Source organism: Microcaecilia unicolor, unplaced genomic scaffold (assembly GCF_901765095.1).
Source record: "Microcaecilia unicolor unplaced genomic scaffold, aMicUni1.1, whole genome shotgun sequence".
Taxonomy (NCBI): domain Eukaryota; kingdom Metazoa; phylum Chordata; class Amphibia; order Gymnophiona; family Siphonopidae; genus Microcaecilia; species Microcaecilia unicolor.
This window is the reverse complement of record NW_021963026.1, coordinates 135919-154858: the sequence shown is the minus strand read 5'-3', so window position 1 is coordinate 154858 and position 18940 is coordinate 135919. Positions and strand designations below refer to the sequence as shown.

The window sequence follows — 18940 nt, the reverse complement described above, 5'->3', positions numbered from 1 at the left end:
TACATAAAAGAAAAATTTTAAACATATAAAAAACACTCATAATAACATCTAGGAAATCCAATAATTGATAGGAAAGCACAGCAAATCAAACATACAATAATTAATAAACTAATAATTCTGAATAACCACACGCTTAACATGTATCATAATTCAGGCTATAAGACTGACATCTCTTTCCTAATTTGTTTTTTTATAAAGAAGGGATTCCTTTAACTTTCTATGAGGAAAGTGGTCACTAGGAGGCAAAGATAACAAGTTACTCAGGCATAGGTATTACTTTACCTATCTGTGAGAGGAGTGATCACCAGTCGCCCACTGTTTCCAAGGTATTCATAGCCATAAAGAAATTCAGCATTCACAGCTCGAATATAAAGATCATCCCTAGTCCAGTAGTACCTAATAACAGAAAAGCATGATGTATTGCCATAAACAGAAATGGAGAAATATTAAGACATAGCATGGATTAAAATCAACAAGAACAAATGCCAAGTATTACATTTATTTATTTAAAATATTTATAACCTGTTCTATCCACCAACATAGGCAGGGTACAGACAAACACATACATAAAAATAATACATAAAAAAACAAATAAAATAAATAAAAACAACATACACTTGCATCACATCTATCGGACTTGGCAATCGCCTTTACGGTATTATGTAAGCCACATTGAGCCTGCTAATGGGTGGGAAAATGTGGGATACAAATGTTTCAAATAAATAAATAAATATAATGCAGACATAGTTAAGAACATAAGAACATAAGTGTTGCCTTACTGGGACAGACCAAAGGTCCATCAAGCCTAGCTTCCTGTTTCCAACAGTGGTCAATTCAGGTTACAAGTACCTGGCAAGATCCCAAAACAGTACAATACACTTTATGCTGCTTATCCTAGAAATAAACTGTGGATTTTCCCCAATTCCATCTTAGTAATGGCTTATGGGCTTTTACTACTACTTCTACTAGAACCTATCATTTCTATAGCGCTACTAGACATAGCGGCGCTGCACACTTGAACATGTAAGAGACAGTCCTTGCTCCACAGAGCTTACAATCTAATCAGAACAGACAAACAGGACAAATAAGGGATAAGAGAATTACTAAGATGGGAATGATAAAACAGACATTGGTACTGAACAAGTGAATAGGGGTTTGGAGTTAAAAGCAGCATCAAAAAGGTGGGATTTTAGCCTAGATTTAAAAACGGCCAGAGATGGAGCTTCATGTACTGACTCAGAAAGTCTATTTCAGGCATACAGTGCAGCAAGATAATAGGAACGGAGTTAGCAGTGGAGGAGAAAGGTACAGATAAGAGAGATTTACCCAATGAACAGAGTTCCCGGGAGGAGTGTAGGGACAGATAAGAGTCTTTTAGGAAGTTATCCAACACTTTTTAAAAACCCTGCTAAGCTAACTGCTTTTACCACATTCTCTGGCAATGAGTTTAATTACTCATAGCAAAAGCTTTTTCAGGTGCATTAAAAGCAGAAAGCCTATGAGGGAGACAGTTGGACCATTAGATCATCAAAGAGTGAAAGGAGAACTCAAGGAGGACAAGGCCATAGCACAGAGATTAAGGAAGGGGGGAGTTATCAATGTGGGGATACTGCTAAGATGGGTTATTTTACCATAAGCTGTGATATTTTAGCAAAGGGTCCCATTTTATGAAATGAGATGAAATGAGACTCAGTGCTAAAATAGCACAACTTGTGGTAAAATAAACCATAGTCCACGATGATAATTCCCCCTCTCCCAAATGAATTCTTTACTTTTTTTTTGTTTTTTAACTGAGGAGGATATAAGGGAACTAGCTACCTGTGCAAAAAATTTAATTTAAGGGTGATGATACGAAAGAACTAAAAGAAATCTCTGTGAACCTGGAAGATCTTCTAAACAAAAACGACAAGTTAAAGAGCAGTAAGCCTCCTATTGGTAATCTGTAACTTGGTAGATACTCAAAATATAACAAAAAGCGAGCTTATGTTTTGGTATAGGCTAACAACGTAAAAAATAAAAAACGGGGGGAAAGACCTCAGAAAATGGTGACCATCAGCTGCAAAACTGAAGTGGCTGAATCTTGCTGGTCACAGATCTTCTCTATAATCATCGGTCGTAAAAACCCCCAAACCAACCTAAGTGTGGTTGTGCAAATCTTTTTTGTTTTCTTATTGCATTGTGTAAAAAAAAAAAAGGAAATTTCATCCAATCAATAAACTCTCCCCACCGCAATACTGTAGTGTTAGTTTGAAAATTCAGCTTAATTGACTGAGCTTGACTGCATGCGATTGTCCCAGGAAGGCATCCACACTTAGGTTGGTCAGTGGTCCTCCTTTCACCAGTCCATGACTCCAGTTTCAAAGATGGTGCCTGCTATCCCATGATTTTACTTTCAAGAAGATCTTTTCACAGCAGTATAATGCAAGTGATGGATCTTGTAGTTCCCTTTCCCTTATATTTTTCACGTTCAAGTGTACAGCGTTGTGTACGTCTAGTAGCGCTATAGAAATGATAAGTAGTAGTAGTATATTTTTGCAATAGGCAATTTTATATTGGTTTTCTGTTTTAATCCTGTTTCATTTTTCAGTCCAATTTTCTTTTTGTTGTTTTTGCCTCTGCAACACCAGCCCCAGTCTGCTTAAAGAACAAAAAGCATAACCTGGGAATCATGCCAAGGTCCCAACACATGGCCTACATAAAAGACTCTAATGAATTACAAATGAATTACAATGATACCAATAAAAAAGGTATCATCTTATTTTCTTTTCCATGTTTTATTTTGTTTGATTTCTATTGATAACCTTTAAGAGTGGACTAACACAGCTACCACACCTCTCTAATACAAGACAACAAAAGAAAGGTGGAATAATACTTGCATTACACAGTCTGTGAGAATGTTTTTGTCAAAATATGCTTAGAATCTTTTTAGACAATGTTGGTTGCAAAGATCTGTTCCATACCTGAGCTGGGAGATCCACTCAAAATCATTGATACTATTCACTTCTTCTTCAACGAGCTTGGCTGCAACATCTTTGGCATGAACCTCAATTACAATCAGAGCCGATAACACTGCTCGTTGCATTCGGGACAGTTTTCCCCGAACCAAAGCCACCAAGTCACTCAGCTATGTAAGCAAAGAGACATGTAACTAACAATGTGGACTGGGTTTTTTAAAATGTTAAATTTTAATTGATGTTATAGATAACAAACAAATTAGTAGTAATATAACATATTATAATTAAGCAAATTATAGCAAAATAGATGCAATACAAATAGGTCAATCTTTCAAAGTTTGTCAAAACCATGCAAGAAACAATTTATTTTGACAAGATCTCGTGTTTCATAAAAATATTGTTTGTCTGGCAAACCCTAAGAATCAGACAGCCCTGCTAGATGAAATCCGCTTACTCTCCCTAGAGTCAGTGGCTAAATGTTTACAGTATTAAGGAAGGTAGTTATCAAGCAGAGTTAGGGCTTTAAGTCAGATTACTTAGCCCTTAAGGAAACATGACTCCCTAGAAGCCACTAATGAGGTACATGGCCGCCCCTTTAGGGGTATTGCCACATGTGGGGGTGGGAGAGGAGGAAGGGGGGCTCTGAACCTTTTGGGGGGGGTGCAGGGCTTCTTAAAAGGTTCTTAACTGGAGGGGGGCTTAATCAGGGGGTGTGGAATTTCTCAGGGAGGACTTGATCGGGGGGGGGGGGGGGCGTATTTATACAGCAGCTCCTTTAAACTCCAGCTGGGATCAGACTGTGGCTTCAGGCCGCTAGAATAGCGCTGTGTGTGGGATGGCTTACAAGCAGTATTAATCATTTACCATGCTAGACATTAACCTGTGGAAATATCACAGGTTGCTGACTACCGCAGTAAATCAAAGTGCAGTAAAAGGCAACCTTTTACCACACCTTGATAACTTCCTAACTCAGTACATTTTAAAATTTCCCCCACAAAAATAGTTAACATTTGGCAATGTTTAAAACTCATTACAAAAAAACTTATGCAGCCACTATTTGTATAAGTGCTGACATACAGAGTCTGTGGAAATTTATTGGTGGCACTTAAACGAATACTATTGCTGAATATGCATATAATATTATGGTGCTTATTTAGAAGCACTATTCAGGTTTTAGGTTGCATAAACTGGCATTCACAGATTTATATTACATCCTATATAATAATTCTCACCTCCAACGTTCTAATGTGCCTGGTACCGTGGCTCCCTCGGAGGTGGTCTGCTAGGCAGTTTAGAATGCACTGACGTCAGTGATGTCACTGACAGCTGATTCCAAGGCGAGGGGAGGAGTGTTTCCCTTCTCCTCTCCCTGCCTACCAATCAGCTCTCAGTGCCCACCCCTCGGCGCAACACCCAAGCCCCTCCGCCCCGGCGCAGCACCCAAGCCCCTACCCCCTCTCGACGCATCACCAAAGCCCCTACCCCCCCCCTCGGGCACATCAACTCCCTTGCCACCCGCAGCCGCCAATACTAACGCTGTCCAGCCGCCGCTGCTGCTTCTCCTGTGGACCAGCAGTGGCCGGTACAAAAAGAAAAAAGCCAAAAAAAGATTTTTAACCTGAAACGTGGCTCCATAGACAGCCATCTGGCATTGGCTGTCGTCACTACAGCCGCTCCTCCTCTCCCCTCCACGTCACTGCCCCTGCAGGAAGACCCTAGAGGAGCGCCGCGACGTCAGAGGGGAGAGGAGGAGCGTCTGCAGAGATGACAGCCAATGCCAGATGGCTGTCTACGGAGCCGTGTTTCAGGTTTAAAATCTTTTTTGGCTTTTTTCTTTTTGTACCGGCCGCTGCTGCTCAACAGGAGACGCAGCAGCGGCTGGACAGCGTTAGTATTGGCGGCTGCGGGTGGCGAGGGGGTTGATGTGCCCGAGGGGGGGATAGGGGCTTGGATGATGCGCCGAGGGGAGAGTCGCTGGACATGGGTGGCTGGAGGGGGGCAGGGGAGGGGAGGGTCATTGGACATGGATGGCTGCAGGGGGAGAGGAGGGTCGCTGGATATGGATGGCTGCGGGGGGGGGGCAGGGAAGAGGGAGGTGGGGAGGGGGTCCTGATAACTATGGGTGGCTGCAAAGGAGGGCAGGGGAGACAGAGGGGACGCTGCAGGGGGGACAGGGGGAGAGGAGGGTCACTGGACATGGGTGGCTGCAGGGGGGGCAGGGGAGAGAGGTGGGTCGCTGCACATGTGTGGCTGCAGGGGCAGAGGAGGGTTGGTGGGGAGCGGGTCCTGAGACCAGATGGGTGGCTGCAGGGGGGGCAGGGGAGACAGGAAGGACGCTGCAGGGGGGGATTACCTTGCTAGAGCCTGTTTCATTGCCTACCGAAACGGGCCTTTTATACTAGTTATATTATATATTTGTCTGGCAAGGGGGTGTGGTCTGGACATGTTTTGGGTGGGACTAGGTCAGACCTTAAAAAATAAATGTGTATTCTCCTTTTTAGAAGGGGAATACACATCTATGTCCATAAAGAAAGACATTGGGATTCACACCTTGCTACCTTGGGCATCTAAGTTTCAGAAAAAAGCTTGTATTGAGCATGTTCCATTGAAGGGATTAGAGGAGGTTACCCCTTTAAACTCCCAGTGATTTATCTCCCCCCTCCTCCTCCCCTAATAAAAACTGGTAAGGGATAATGGAAAGGAATGGAGAACAAATGGGACTATTATAATGCATATGTATCAATCCATGGTGAAACCACACCTTAAAAATTGTTTGCAATTCTGGTCCCCGCATCTCAAATACATATAGATGAATTAGAAAAGGTACAGAGAAGGGCAATCAAAATGATAAAAGGGATGGGACAAATTTCCTATAAAGAAAGGCTAAAGAGACTCTTCAAGTTGGAGAAGAGATAGCTGATGGAAAATATGATAGAAGTGTATAAAGTTAAAATCTTGAATGGAGTGGAACGGGTAAATGTGAATTGCTTGTTTACTCTTTCAAAAAGTACAAGGACTAAGGGGCTCATAGTATGTTTAAAACAAATCAGAGAAAACATTTTTTCACTCAATGTGTAATTAACCTTTGTAATTCAATACCAAAGAATACGGCAAAAGCAGTTAGCCTAGCAGGGTTAAAAAAGGTTTGGGCATTTTCCTGAAAAAAAGTCCATAAACCACTTATAAGGTGGACCTGAGAAAATCTACTGCTTATTTCTGGGATACTGTTAAACTTCTTAACGGCACTCTACCTTATATGTGTATATAACTCAACAAAGAAACAAAGTGGTAGAGATATGATGATCGGATCACTCAATGAGTGTATTCAGGGGAAGTCTCATACCGTCGCTTCAGATCAACAGCTAGCCCGCCAGTTTAATGCGACAATTCTAATCATAGACGATCCCTTAACATCCGCATCAATTTTTTGCTTTTTTTTAACTTAATGTGCTCAAAATTAACTAAAAAAAACTTGTGCAATTGAGTGACCACTATCAAATCAGTGGAAGTCTTCTTGACTACAACAATTTAATGCAAATTGTCCTATTTGTTATAGGAACTTTCAAAACACTTATCTGTGTATGTATGTCTTGAGCGATCCCAGGTGGTGGTAAGGTCTTAGGCCCAAAATGGACACGCCAATTTTCATTTTGCACACGTCCATTTTTGGCCAAAAAATAAAAGGCCTTTTTTGCAGGTGTGCTGAAAAATGAACCTGCACACATCCAATACATATGTCTACACTAGCGCAGGTCACTTTTCGGCACACCTTAGTAAAAGGACCCCTTTGCGACTGTTCTGACCCACTGATATTTTGGGTGTTTAGGTTTCTAAAATGGATGCTCAGACCACATCTAACCAATGCATAAACACCCATTTCTTCGCAAATTTTAGTACAGGCTCTATCTTGGCAGATACTGTTTTTCCTAAAATGCTGCTCTATATGTATGAAGTTATGCATTTGTGATTGTTTATGAATATTTAACTCTACAGAATAATTTATAAAGAAGATACTAACATTTATGCGCAAATATGTGCATAAGATTATTGGCTTATTCGCACGTGTGCACATAAATGTCCAAAATCCAGTATGTGCTATTTTGTAAATATGTGCATATTTGCCACAGTGTGTATTTTACAGATAGGCGGAATATAAGCAGAATGTGGGTGGGATTCAACTTACATATGTAGAATACTATAAGTTACATGAACATCTCTGGCATCTAGGCATGGACATTTACACCAGCTCTGTAACTGGTATAAATGAAAAGCCTAACACATATGCACATCTATACTTGATTATGCTAGTATCTTACAAATAGGCAACTACTTTCTTCTATAGAATAAGCTTTTATTAGGTGTTCTTTTATAGAATTGTCCTTTATAAGTTTGTGAATGAACCACAATATACAAGAAAACTCTTGTATACAAAAGTACAATATCTCATAGAAAAGGAATCCCATATGAGGACAATTTAACTAATACAAATCCAACTATATCCTCCTTATATAAATCAAAATAAGAACAAGGAAAATCAATAGAAAGAGAATTGTATATAAAGTTCACAATTGAGAGGAGGCAAGGCACAATTCAAGAGAATATTGCCAAAAAGGAAAAGGCAGAAAGCCAAAACCAAGCAAATTATATATTACAGAGTAGATGTGATAAGTGCCAACAAAAGGAGGAGGGGGGAAGAGGACAGCTTAAGTCCAAAAAGGTTACCAAATGGACGGGATTAAAAAAAACATATTTAACTGACTGTATTTTAATCACACATTTGCAGTGAAAATTAAGCCAAAAAATGCCTCCTAACTGCAAACCACGAGGACATAATTTCAAGAAAGATTTACGCCTCTGCTGAGTTTCTCTAGAAACATCAGGAAAAACTCTAATCTTGTAGTTCAAAAATAATTCTGTGGTGAAAAAACATCTTCAAAATCCAATCATGATCTGTTGTAACACAAAGAGGGGCATTTTCGAAAGAAACGTCTATGGATTTGGATGTCTTTGTAAAACGTTCAAATCCGGGGCGGGGAAAATCGTATTTTCGAAAAAAGATGGACGTCCATCTTTTGTTTCAAAAATACCAAGGACGTCATTAGATTTGGACGTTCTTAGACATGGACGTTTTTCACTTTTGGCGATTTTCGAAACTAAAGACGTCCATGTCAAAAAAGTCAAAATGGAAGCCATTTGGACGTGGGAGGAGCCAGCATTTGTACTGCACTGGTCCCCCTGACATGCCAAGACACCATCCGGGCACCCTAGGGGGCACTGAAGTGGACTTCATAAAATGCTCCCAGGTACACAGCTCCCTTACCTTGTGTGCTGAGCCCCCCCCCCAAAAAAAAAAACCCTCTACCCACAATTGTACACCACTACCATAGCCCTTACAGGTGAAGGGGGGCACCTATATGTGGGTGCAGTGGGTTTCTGGTGGGCTCGCTGTTTCCTTCACAAATGTAACAGGTGGGGGGAGGGTATGGGCCTAGGTCCGCCTGTCTGAAGTGCACTGCAGTACCCACTAAAACTGCTCCAGGGATCTGCATGCGCTGTCATGGACCTGAGTATGACATCTGAGGCTGGCACGACATATTTTTAAAGATGCTTTTGAGGGTGGGAGGGAGTTAGTGACCATTGGGGGAATAACGAGAGGTCATCCCCGATTCCCTCCAGTGGTCATCTGGTCATTTCAGGCACCTTTTTGTGCCTTATTTGTAAAATAAACACGTCTGGGTGAAAACGTCCAAGTTTTACATTAGGACGTCCCTGCTTTTTTCGATTATGGCTCAAAGATGTGCAAGTCTTAGGCACGCCCTAGTCCCGCCTTCACGCCTCAGACACGCCCCTTGAAATTTGGACGTCCAGACTCCAGAGGAAATTTGGACTTCAGTTGGAGACGTCCAAAATCGGGTTTCAATTATACCGATTGGACGTCCCTGTTCCGATTTATATCGAAAGATGGACGTCCATCTCTTTCGAAAATGAGCCTGAAAGCCTACAATCAAGGTAACAGCCTGGACGCCAATGGTTTCATCTTCTATTGTCTGTGTCAAATTAAAATTATCAAAAGGTACCTCAGACCCCTCCGTTACCACTTGATCAGAAATTTTCTTTGTATAAGGCAACAGATAATATATTCTAGATACAGGGGGTATGACTGTTCTGGAATTTTCAAGATTTTTTAAATTAGTTTACGTATTGGATCCCATTTAGTACATTTTTATAATTATTTTCTATTTTTGCTGAAAGTGAGCACCTGCTCCCTCATAAATCACACCATTGCTGGGCTGTGTCCTCAGACAAACTTTGGTCAATAAGTTGGTATCCAATGCCAAATCCTCTCTTTAGATTTTGTGATCACATACTCTTACGTGCCTGGACATAAATTGAAACATTTGTCCTTAAGCAGCATTGTTTAAAAGCTAGCAATGTTCCATGCTAGATCAGGCTAGACAGCAACTATCCAAGCCACTTCTCAAGATAAACTAGTTAGTTAACAGATAAATTTATTTGGCTCACAGTACATTTGGGATTCAATAGTATGATTACATTTAGCTCAGTCAGAAGGAGACACTACCGGGAATACTGAGGAAGGACTTGAAAGACTACTGATATTCGTACATTTGATTTGCAAATGTACATGTACACGTGTTGTTTTCCAGCAAAATTTGCCAGCAGAACATGCAGCTGCAAAGTCTATGGGTATGTGGTGCCTACCTGTTTGCTAAGTTGTGGAAAGAGTTCAGAGGACAGATTTCCAGCTTCCAGTGCATCTGATACTTCCTGTGTCCAGAAAGTCTGACATCCAGCAATAGTCACTTGACCAGGCCAATTAAGGACCCACTCTGTACGAGGTGTCTGGAAAAAAAAATGCTATTGTAACATTGTGACTGTCTGCAAAGAAATGTTGTACCAGTGAGAAGAATAAACATAATCCTTAAACCAAAAATAAATTTTCTAATATTTAAAAATGTTGAGTTTTCATGTCATTAGGATATAATTGAATGACTACTTCATTAATATTGAAACTAAGGTCAAATATCTTGTTTATTGCTGAAGGCACAGGTGAATGATATGGTACATAGTTCTCATATTAAGCTTTGAATGCTATAAACTGTTCTGATATTCTGGTGATTATAGAACTGCTCTTCTTATAGGGTTGCCCATACAGATGATGATATCTGGTTCAGTGCCGGGCAAAATGGTACAGACTATTATATGCAAGAAAATTACAGAGCATATACATAAGCATGGATTAATTAAACATAGCAAACATGGATTTAGTGAAGGGACATCTTGCCTCACCAATCTACTGCATTTCTTTGAAGGGGTGAACAAACATATGGATAAAGGTGAGCCGGTTGATATTGTGTATCTGGATTTTCAGAAGGCGTTTGACAAAGTACCTCATGAAAGACTCCAGAGGAAATTGGAGAGTCATGGGATAGGAGATATTGTTCTATTGTGGATTAAAAACTGGTTAAAGGATAGAAAACAGACAGTAGGGTTAAATGGTCAGTATTCTCAATGGAGAAGGGTAGTTAGTGGGGTTTCCCAGGGCTCTTTGCTGGGACCGCTGCTTTTTAACATATTTATAAATGACCTAGAGATGGGAGTAACTAGTGAGGTAATTAAATTTGCTGATGACACAAAGTTATTCAAAGTCATTAAATCGCGGGAGGATTGGCCTAGTGGTTAGGGTGGTGGACTTTGGTCCTGGGGAACTGAGGAACTGAGTTCGATTCCCGGCACAGGCAGCTCCTTGTGACTCTGGGCAAGTCACTTAACCCTCCATTGCCCCATGTAAGCCGCATTGAGCCTGCCATGAGTGGGAAAGCGCGGGGTACAAATGTAATAAAAATAAAAATTGTGAAAAATTACAAAAGGACCTTACGAGACTGGAAGACTGGGCATCTAAATGGCAGATGACGTTTAATGTGAGCAAGTGCAAAGTGACGCATGTGGGAAAGAGGGACCTGAATTATAGCTATGTCATGCAAGGTTCCACATTAAGAGTCACGGACCAAGAAAGGGATCTAGGTGTCATCGTTGATGATACGTTGAAACCTTCTGCTCAGTGTGCTTCTGCGGCTAAGAAAGCAAATAGAATGTTAGGTATTATTAGGAAAGGAATGGAAAACAAAAATGAGGATGTTATAATGCCTTTGTATGACTCCATGTTGCGACCGCACCCCAAATATTGTGTTCAATTCTGGTCGCTGTATCTCAAAAAAGATATAGTGGAATTAGAAAAGGTGCAGAGAAGGGCGATGAAAATGATAAAGGGGATGGGACGACTTCCCTATGAGGAAATGCTAAAGCGGCTAGGGCTCTTCAGCTTGGAAAAAAGGCGGCTGAAGGGAGATATGATAGAGGTCTATAAAATAATGAGTGGAGTTGAACAGGTAGATGTGAAGCTTTCCAAAAATACTAGGACTAGGGGGCATGCGATGAAGCTACAATGTAGTAAATTTAAAACGAATCGGAGAAATTTTTTCTTCTCTCAACGTGTAATTAAACTCTGGAATTCGTTGCCAGAGAATGTGGTAGGGGTGGTTAGCTTAGCGGAGTTTAAAAAAAGGTTTGGACGGATTCCTAAAGGAAAAGTCCATAGACCATTATTAAACGGACTTGGGGAAAATCCACTATTTCTGGGATAAGCAATATAAAATGTTTTTTTACTTTTTTGGGATCTTGCCAGGTATTTGTGACCTGAATTGGCCACTGTTGGAAACAGGATGCTGGGCTTTGTGGACCTTTGGTCTTTCCCAGTATGGCAATATTTATGTACTTAAGTACATATGCTGGAAAATTCACCATTACGCCACACACACCTAAAAACCTGTTCTGAATCAGATCACTAGAGATTCTACTAGTGCAAAAATAAACAGTGAGGAAACAGGTCATGACTGAAGGGCAATTTTCAGTTTGCTTGCTAGCCCATGAGTATTTTTATAACTCTGGGCATGCAAATATATTTTCCAGCAGAAACTTCCCTAGGAATTTCCCTTTGAAAATATTTTGTCCTGCAGGGACCATGGGTGCCTAAGTACGAAAGCTCATTTGTGCAATCTCTCTGCTGGGAAGTAGGGATAGGGAGTTAAAAATAAACTTCAGACATGTGCTTTGGCTTGCGACTAGTGCCCCCCTTAACCCACACTGAAAGTGGTAGGCAATTTTTCAGAGGAATGTCACTGTGACACTGTGTGTAAATTCCGATTTAACTAATGAAAGACTTTCTAAAAATTGCTCCATGTCTAATCTTTAGGGTGACTACACCAACAGTGAAACATCTTCCATCTTCCCCATATATATTCTGTCCTACCCAATCACTTCCTATCGTGGAATCAATGCATTAAATTTAAGTGCTTGTCTGAAACTTAGAAAGTCCTAGAAAAGAAAGACTTACCACTGGATAAGCTGTGATAGCTCTTCTGATGTAGTCTCGTATAGTGCCCTTCATAACTCTCTCCACCTCTAGAAGCCAATCCTCCACATTACCAGTGGGATAGATAGCAGAAGAGAGCTTTACTTCTTCCCCTTCTCCTGAGTACATGTGGGTAATTTGCAGGTCCTCCTGGAATAAGAGCTGGGGGGGAGGGGAGCAAAAGAAAAACAAGACAGATATCATCTAGAAGGAAGAGAATTCCATCAACTTGACAATTTCCCAGTCTACAAAGCACATACTTTTATCTGCATTAGGCACAATCCACAAGTTGGGTTAATTTGTGGAACTCTTTATGATTTTTATATATTGTATAATGTTTTTATTTGTCTGTAAATTCCTTCTAATGTAAAGCTGTTCTTTTCTGTAATCTGCCTTGCATCCCACTGGTTAAAGGTGAGATTTAAGTACTACAATACAATACAATCACAGGTAGGTCAGGGAACAAAAATATCATAGATTACATTTTCAAATATATGCATGTAAATTTTCATAGTAAAACTAGGTACAAATGTCTGTGGATGCTTTGTGGTCAAATCAAGTAACCCAAAAAGACAATGTGGGATATTTAGCCAAAAATTGCCAACACCCACAAGAATTCTTAATCCAAAGTATCTATACGTCTTTAATTAAAATATTTTGTTTTATTTTCATATGTGATTTTAATAATTTTACAATTTATATAGGTGAAAAAGCCTCAGAGAAAAAATAACATAATAATGGCTCAAAAAACCAGAGATGTCTTTTCTCAATCATTGGTCACTTTTATTTCTATCTCTACTAAGTGACATCTAAATTTTCAAAGCTTGCAAAAACTAACCAAGTCAATTTTGAAAAAATAGTATACTTATCTTCATACTCAAATACATACTCTGTTCCTAAAGTAATTTTCAAAGTGAAAACATACATATACTTTTACTTGAAACAATGAGGATAAATTTCAAAATTTGAAAATTGCCTCAGCATTAAAAACTGATTTAATATATTTGAGATCTGGAACAGCCCCATTAATATGGAACAAGCACAAGATTTGATCATTTACGAGAAATGCCATTAAGACCTGGGTCATGCCATTACAACACACATCCAGTAAAACATGGAAAATAGAAAATCCTTTTCAGTAAAACTAATTGCCAATTTTTATTAACTTACTCGAGCAATGTTCTCAAAGCATTTGCGCAAGTGAGGCTGCACAGCCGTGGGATCCTTTGTCTGGGATAGTATCTCCAGCAGCTCATCATCTGAGAGGAAATAGAACCTGTAACAAAGGAGAAATGGTGGAGAAAAAACATTAGTTGATATTCAGCCCAGGTTTTACGAAGGCTAGTAATGTCAGTTCAATTCTTTACAATTTTGGGAGAAATGCAGTAATGAAATGTCTCAACAACAATTCCAATAGAAACATATGCAATTCATTGTTAACAAAATATCACCAAGTGTTTGCCTACAAGATGGATCATTGAGACTGCCTAGTGGAATTTAAGTAGAATGACAAAGAATGAATGGAATGCTAGCTGGAAGCCTGTTGAATTGGGGTCATGTTGTTTTGAACAGTTCTATGATTAGTTTAATACACTTAAAACCCCACTTTTCATTACCCCCCCCCTCCAAAAAAAAGTGGCCTACATCTCTAAAACACACAAAACAAATTAGTAATCTAGAAACTGGGTGGCCAATTTGGTATCAATATATGCATAAAACATCATATGAGATAACACTACCACCCAGAAAGATCACCTGGAAAGTAAGGTGTAAATCAGCCTGTACCTTTGTAGGTTGACTGACCAAATGTAGTGTACTGCCAATCCCAATACAATTAACTCAAGAACAATAAATTAATTATTAAAATACATAAGGGACGATATGTGCTTAACAACACTAAGGGTCCCTTTTACTAAGCCGTGCTAAAAAGTGGCTTGCACTGTTGTCAGCCTGTGGGTTTTCCATGTGCTGCGGCCACTTTTATCATGGCAGTAAAACGGACGCATTGCTATATCTTTCTTTAATGGCCATGCACTAATTTCCAAAACAGTGCGATGCTATTACCGCGGGAGCCCTACACATATTTTCTTGGTGCTAAGTACTCCCATGCTAACCGAGTAGCACATGGCAATGTGCCTGCGCTACCTGATTAGCGCAGGGCAAGCCTACTCTCCGCCCTTATTTTTCAGCACAGGATTAGCACACACTGATGCCTCAGCACATCCCATGACAGTGCTTTTTTGCTGCGCAGTAGGCATGAGCTAGTGCTTACCATGGCTTAGTAAAAGGGCCCCTAAAAGAGTAAAATATATGAAATGTTAATGAAAATTAAGAAATGTTTATAAAATCTCTCTCTCTCTCTCTCTATGTATATATATATAGATATAGATATATAGATATAGATATATATTGTGAAAAGTCACATCCAGGATAGTTGGGTTAAAGCAGTGTCAGTTTGAAATACAAGTCCCAGAAGGCATTGCAGGCAAGGAGCAAGGGGGTGAGATGAGGAACCCGGACTGGACTTCTAGCTGCAATCGGGGAAGACATGGGTGTAAGCTGGCAGGATGTGTAGATAGGCTGCCACTAGGAGGAAACAGATAGGAAACCCTGTGTGCAGGAGCTCCTCATTAGTCTAATGCTTAACTCAGCTGGTATGGGTGTGGGGGAAGCTAGTGGAAGGAGAGTGATTGGTTGTGATATATATATATATATATATATATATATATATATATATAGTGACAAAGCTAGCACTCGGGGCCCCACAGAGAAGCAGCTAATCCCCGAATTACAGTTCCCAGAAGCCCTTGCAAGCAGGAGAGAGGAAGGTAGCCCCAAAAGGGTGGAACAAATTTCCAACCCCAGCAGGGGGAGCAGTGGCTCAGTGCTAGGGGAGCCAGTTACTCCCTTCCCCACTAGAGAGAGAAGGGGAGGTGAAGCTCAGTCCCTTAGCTGCATCGCCGGTATATAAATCCCGCCAGCTGTGAGAGGAGAGAGATTTCCGGGTTGCTCCCAGCCACCAGGAAGGAGAGGAAACTGATGGAGAGAGTGGAGGAAGCAGACCCCTTTACAATAGATAGATAGATAGATAGATAGATAGATAGATAGATAGATATACATATATATAATAATGTTTGGAAGATAGACAAGAGGCTAAATATGTTAAACTGTCTGATGCCCTTCATCCCATTTTATGAGTTTTGTAGTTTAGTAATCTTTCTTTTTTGATGGATTTTTAAGCTTTTTGTTGGCTTCAACAATACGTTCTTTGACTAAACTTTTGGCCAAGCAATTAAAAACGTTTTCAGCAATCATCAAAGTCATGCTCTTTAATACAGAAGTTGTCTCTTACCAGTATATGCCCTAAAGCTTCACTAAAACTTACATGGTCAATGATATTGCAAAACAGTGACTTGTGAGACTGCCATAAAGCGAAGATACTTACCTGTAGCAGATATTCTCTGAGGACAGCAGGTTGACGTCTGCGTCGGCCCAGGAAACGGCAATTTTTTCAAGCAAAAAATATAAAAGGTTTTGCCAGAGTCTTCTGGCACGCGAATTGCACATACAGCGCATGCGCGGACGACTTCCCGCCCGTTGCACGAGCGTGTCCCTTCAGTTAAATCAAAAAGCATACAAATAAACAAATAACTCCAAAGGGGAGGTGGGCGGGTTTGTGAGAACAACAGCCTGCTGTCCTTGGAGAATACCTGCTACAAGTAAGTATCTTCGCTTTCTCCGAGGACAAGCACAATGCTTATTCTCACATGTGGGGTATCCTTAGCAACCAGGCTCACGCAAAACAATGAACATTGGTCAATTGGGCCTCGTAACAGCGAGGACGTAACATAGATTGACTGAAACTATAAACATCTAACTGAGAGTGCAGCCTGGAACAGAACAAAAATGGGTCTAGGGGGTGGAGTTGGATTCTAAACCCCGAACAGATTCTGCAGCACAGACTGCCCAAACTGACTGTTGGGTCGGGTATCCTGCTGAAGGCAGTAGTGAGATGTGAACGTGTGAACTGATGACAACATTGCAGCCTTGCAAATCTCTTCAATGGAGGCTGACTTTAAGTGAGCCACTGACACAGCCATGGCTCTAACATTATGAGCCGTGACATGGCCCTCCAGAGTCAGCCCAGCTTGGGCATAAGTGAAGGAAATGCAATCTGCTAGCCAACTGCAGATTGTGCATTTTCCGATGGCGACTCCCATCCTGTTGGGATTGAAAAAAACAAACAACTGGGCGGACTGTCTGAAGGGCTTTGTCCGGTCAACGTAAAAGGCCTATGCTCTCTTGCAGTCCAAGGTGTGCAAACTGCTTTTGCTACGGTGGGCATGAGAACAGGGAAAAAATGTTGGCAAGACAATTGTCTGATTCAGATGGAACTCGGACACCACCTTCGGCAGGAAGTTAGTGTGTATGCGGAGGACTACTCTGTTGTGGTGAAACTTGGTATAAGGTGCATCCACTACTAAGGCCTGAACAGTGGCGTTCCTAGCCTGGATGGCACCCGAGGCGGATCGCCGATGCGCCCCCCCCCCCCCCCGGCAAAATGACACCTCCCCCCCCGGGTGCACGCCGCTGGGGGGGGGGGGGTGCCGCGGCACGCTCCTGTTGGCTCCAAGTTCGTTAACTTCACTCGTTCCCTGCAACTCCCTCTGCCCTGGAACAGGAAGTAACCTGTTCCGGGGCAGAGGGAGCTGCAGCGAACGAGCGAAGATAGCGAACTCGGAGCCGACAGGCGCGCGCCGCGGCACCCCCCAGCGGTGTGCACCCGGGGCGGACCACCCCCACCCCCTTGGTACGCCACTGGGCCTGAAGCTCACTGACTCTACGAGCTGAAGTAACAGCCACCAAGAAAATGACCTTCCAAGTCAAGTACTTCAGATGGCAGGAATTCAGTGGCTCAAAAGGAGCTTTCATCAGCTGGGTTAGAACGACGTTGAAGCTACATTTCTTTGAAGGGGTGAACAAACATGTGGATAAAGGGGAGCTGGTTGATATTGTGTATCTGGATTTTCAGAAGGTGTTTGACAAAGTACCTCATGAAAGACTCCAGAGGAAATTGGAGAGTCATGGGATAAGAGGTAGTGTTCTATTGTGGATTAAAAACTGGTTAAAAGATAGAAAACAGAGAGTAGGGTTAAATGGTCAGTATTCTCAATGGAGAAGGGTAGTTAGTGGGGTTTCCTTGGGCTCTTTGCTGGGACCGCTGCTTTTTAACATATTTATAAATGACCTAGAGATGGGAGTAACTAGTGAGGTAATTAAATTTGCTGATGACACAAAGTTATTCAAAGTCGTTAAATCGAGGGAGGATTGTGAAAAATTACAAGGCTGGGAGACTGGGCCTCTAAATGGCAGATGACGTTTAAAGTGAGCAAGTGCAAAGTGATGCATGTGGGAAAGAGGAACCCGAATTATAGCTACGTCACGCAAGGTTCCACGTTAGGAGTCATGGATCAATAAAGGGATCTAGGTGTCGTCGTTGATGATACGTTGAAACCTTCTGCTCAGTGTGCTGCTGCGGCTAAGAAAGCAAATAGAATGTTAGGTATTATTAGGAAAGGAATGGAAAAGAAAAATGATGATGTTATAATGCCTTTGTATTGCTCCATGGTGCGACTGCACCTCGAATACTGTGTTAAATTCTGGTCGCCGCATCTCAAAGAAGATAAAGTGGAACTTTAATCAGTGGGATCTGAATTAGAGACTTAAGTATATGTATTGTTAAATAACTTCTGGTTTTTAAAAGAGAGAAAATGTAATCAGATCTATTATTTCTAACTAATATTGGACAATAAGTATGTTTTCAATGAAATGATTTGACTATACACGGTATTGGCCTTGAAGAAGCCAATATAACAAAACAGTGGGTAAAAAACCAGGAGTTCCAGAGTAAAGATGAACCAAACTTTATTAATCAGTATATTGACTCGACACAACGTTGTGTTTCGGCCAAAGGGCCTACATCAGGAGTCTAAATACTTGAGAACGATAATGATGATCCAGAATTAGCAATGTTGTAAAATACAGTCTGTATTGTAGTGGTCTTTAAAAAGACCTTTGTTCTGAAGCGTGAGCCAGATCTGTCGCATGAGCGTCTGGGCTGTGCAGTCTAAGAAGCCAACCAGATGATCAATGTGGAATAATGAATTAGACGAGTAATATCTGGGGATAATCAGGTTAATGCCAGTTTTTTTTTCTGTTTAATTGATCTCCTCTTGTTTCACTGTCCCTATTTAGTGGTCTAAAGAAGAGAATAGAATTACCTGACAAATAATTCCTATATATTACTTTTTCTGAATTTCTGACAAGTTGTGTTATCGCTTGTAAAAATTTAAATGGTTATAATTAAAAATAATAATAAAAAAAAAAAGATATAGTGGAAGGGCGAGGTGCAGAGAAGGGCGACAAAAATGATAAAGGGGATGGGACGACTTCCCTATGAGGAAAGGCTAAAGCGGCTAGGGCTCTTCAGCTTGGAGAAAAGGCGGATGAGGGGAGATATGATAGAGGTCTATAAAATAATGAGTGGAGTTGAATG

General features: G+C 41.0%; 1 protein-coding gene across 1 annotated transcript in view; it reads right to left on the bottom strand.

The window, feature by feature from the left end:
* LOC115458777 (dynein heavy chain 1, axonemal-like) overlaps positions 1-18940 on the bottom strand; it is a gene marked incomplete at its 5' end in the record, with an annotated part of 332737 nt that overhangs the window by 180290 nt on the left and 133507 nt on the right. The window contains 5 exon segments of the mRNA XM_030188593.1: positions 283-396; positions 2961-3124; positions 9675-9815; positions 12367-12546; positions 13555-13660. Coding sequence (XP_030044453.1) covers positions 283-396; positions 2961-3124; positions 9675-9815; positions 12367-12546; positions 13555-13660 — 705 coding nt within the window.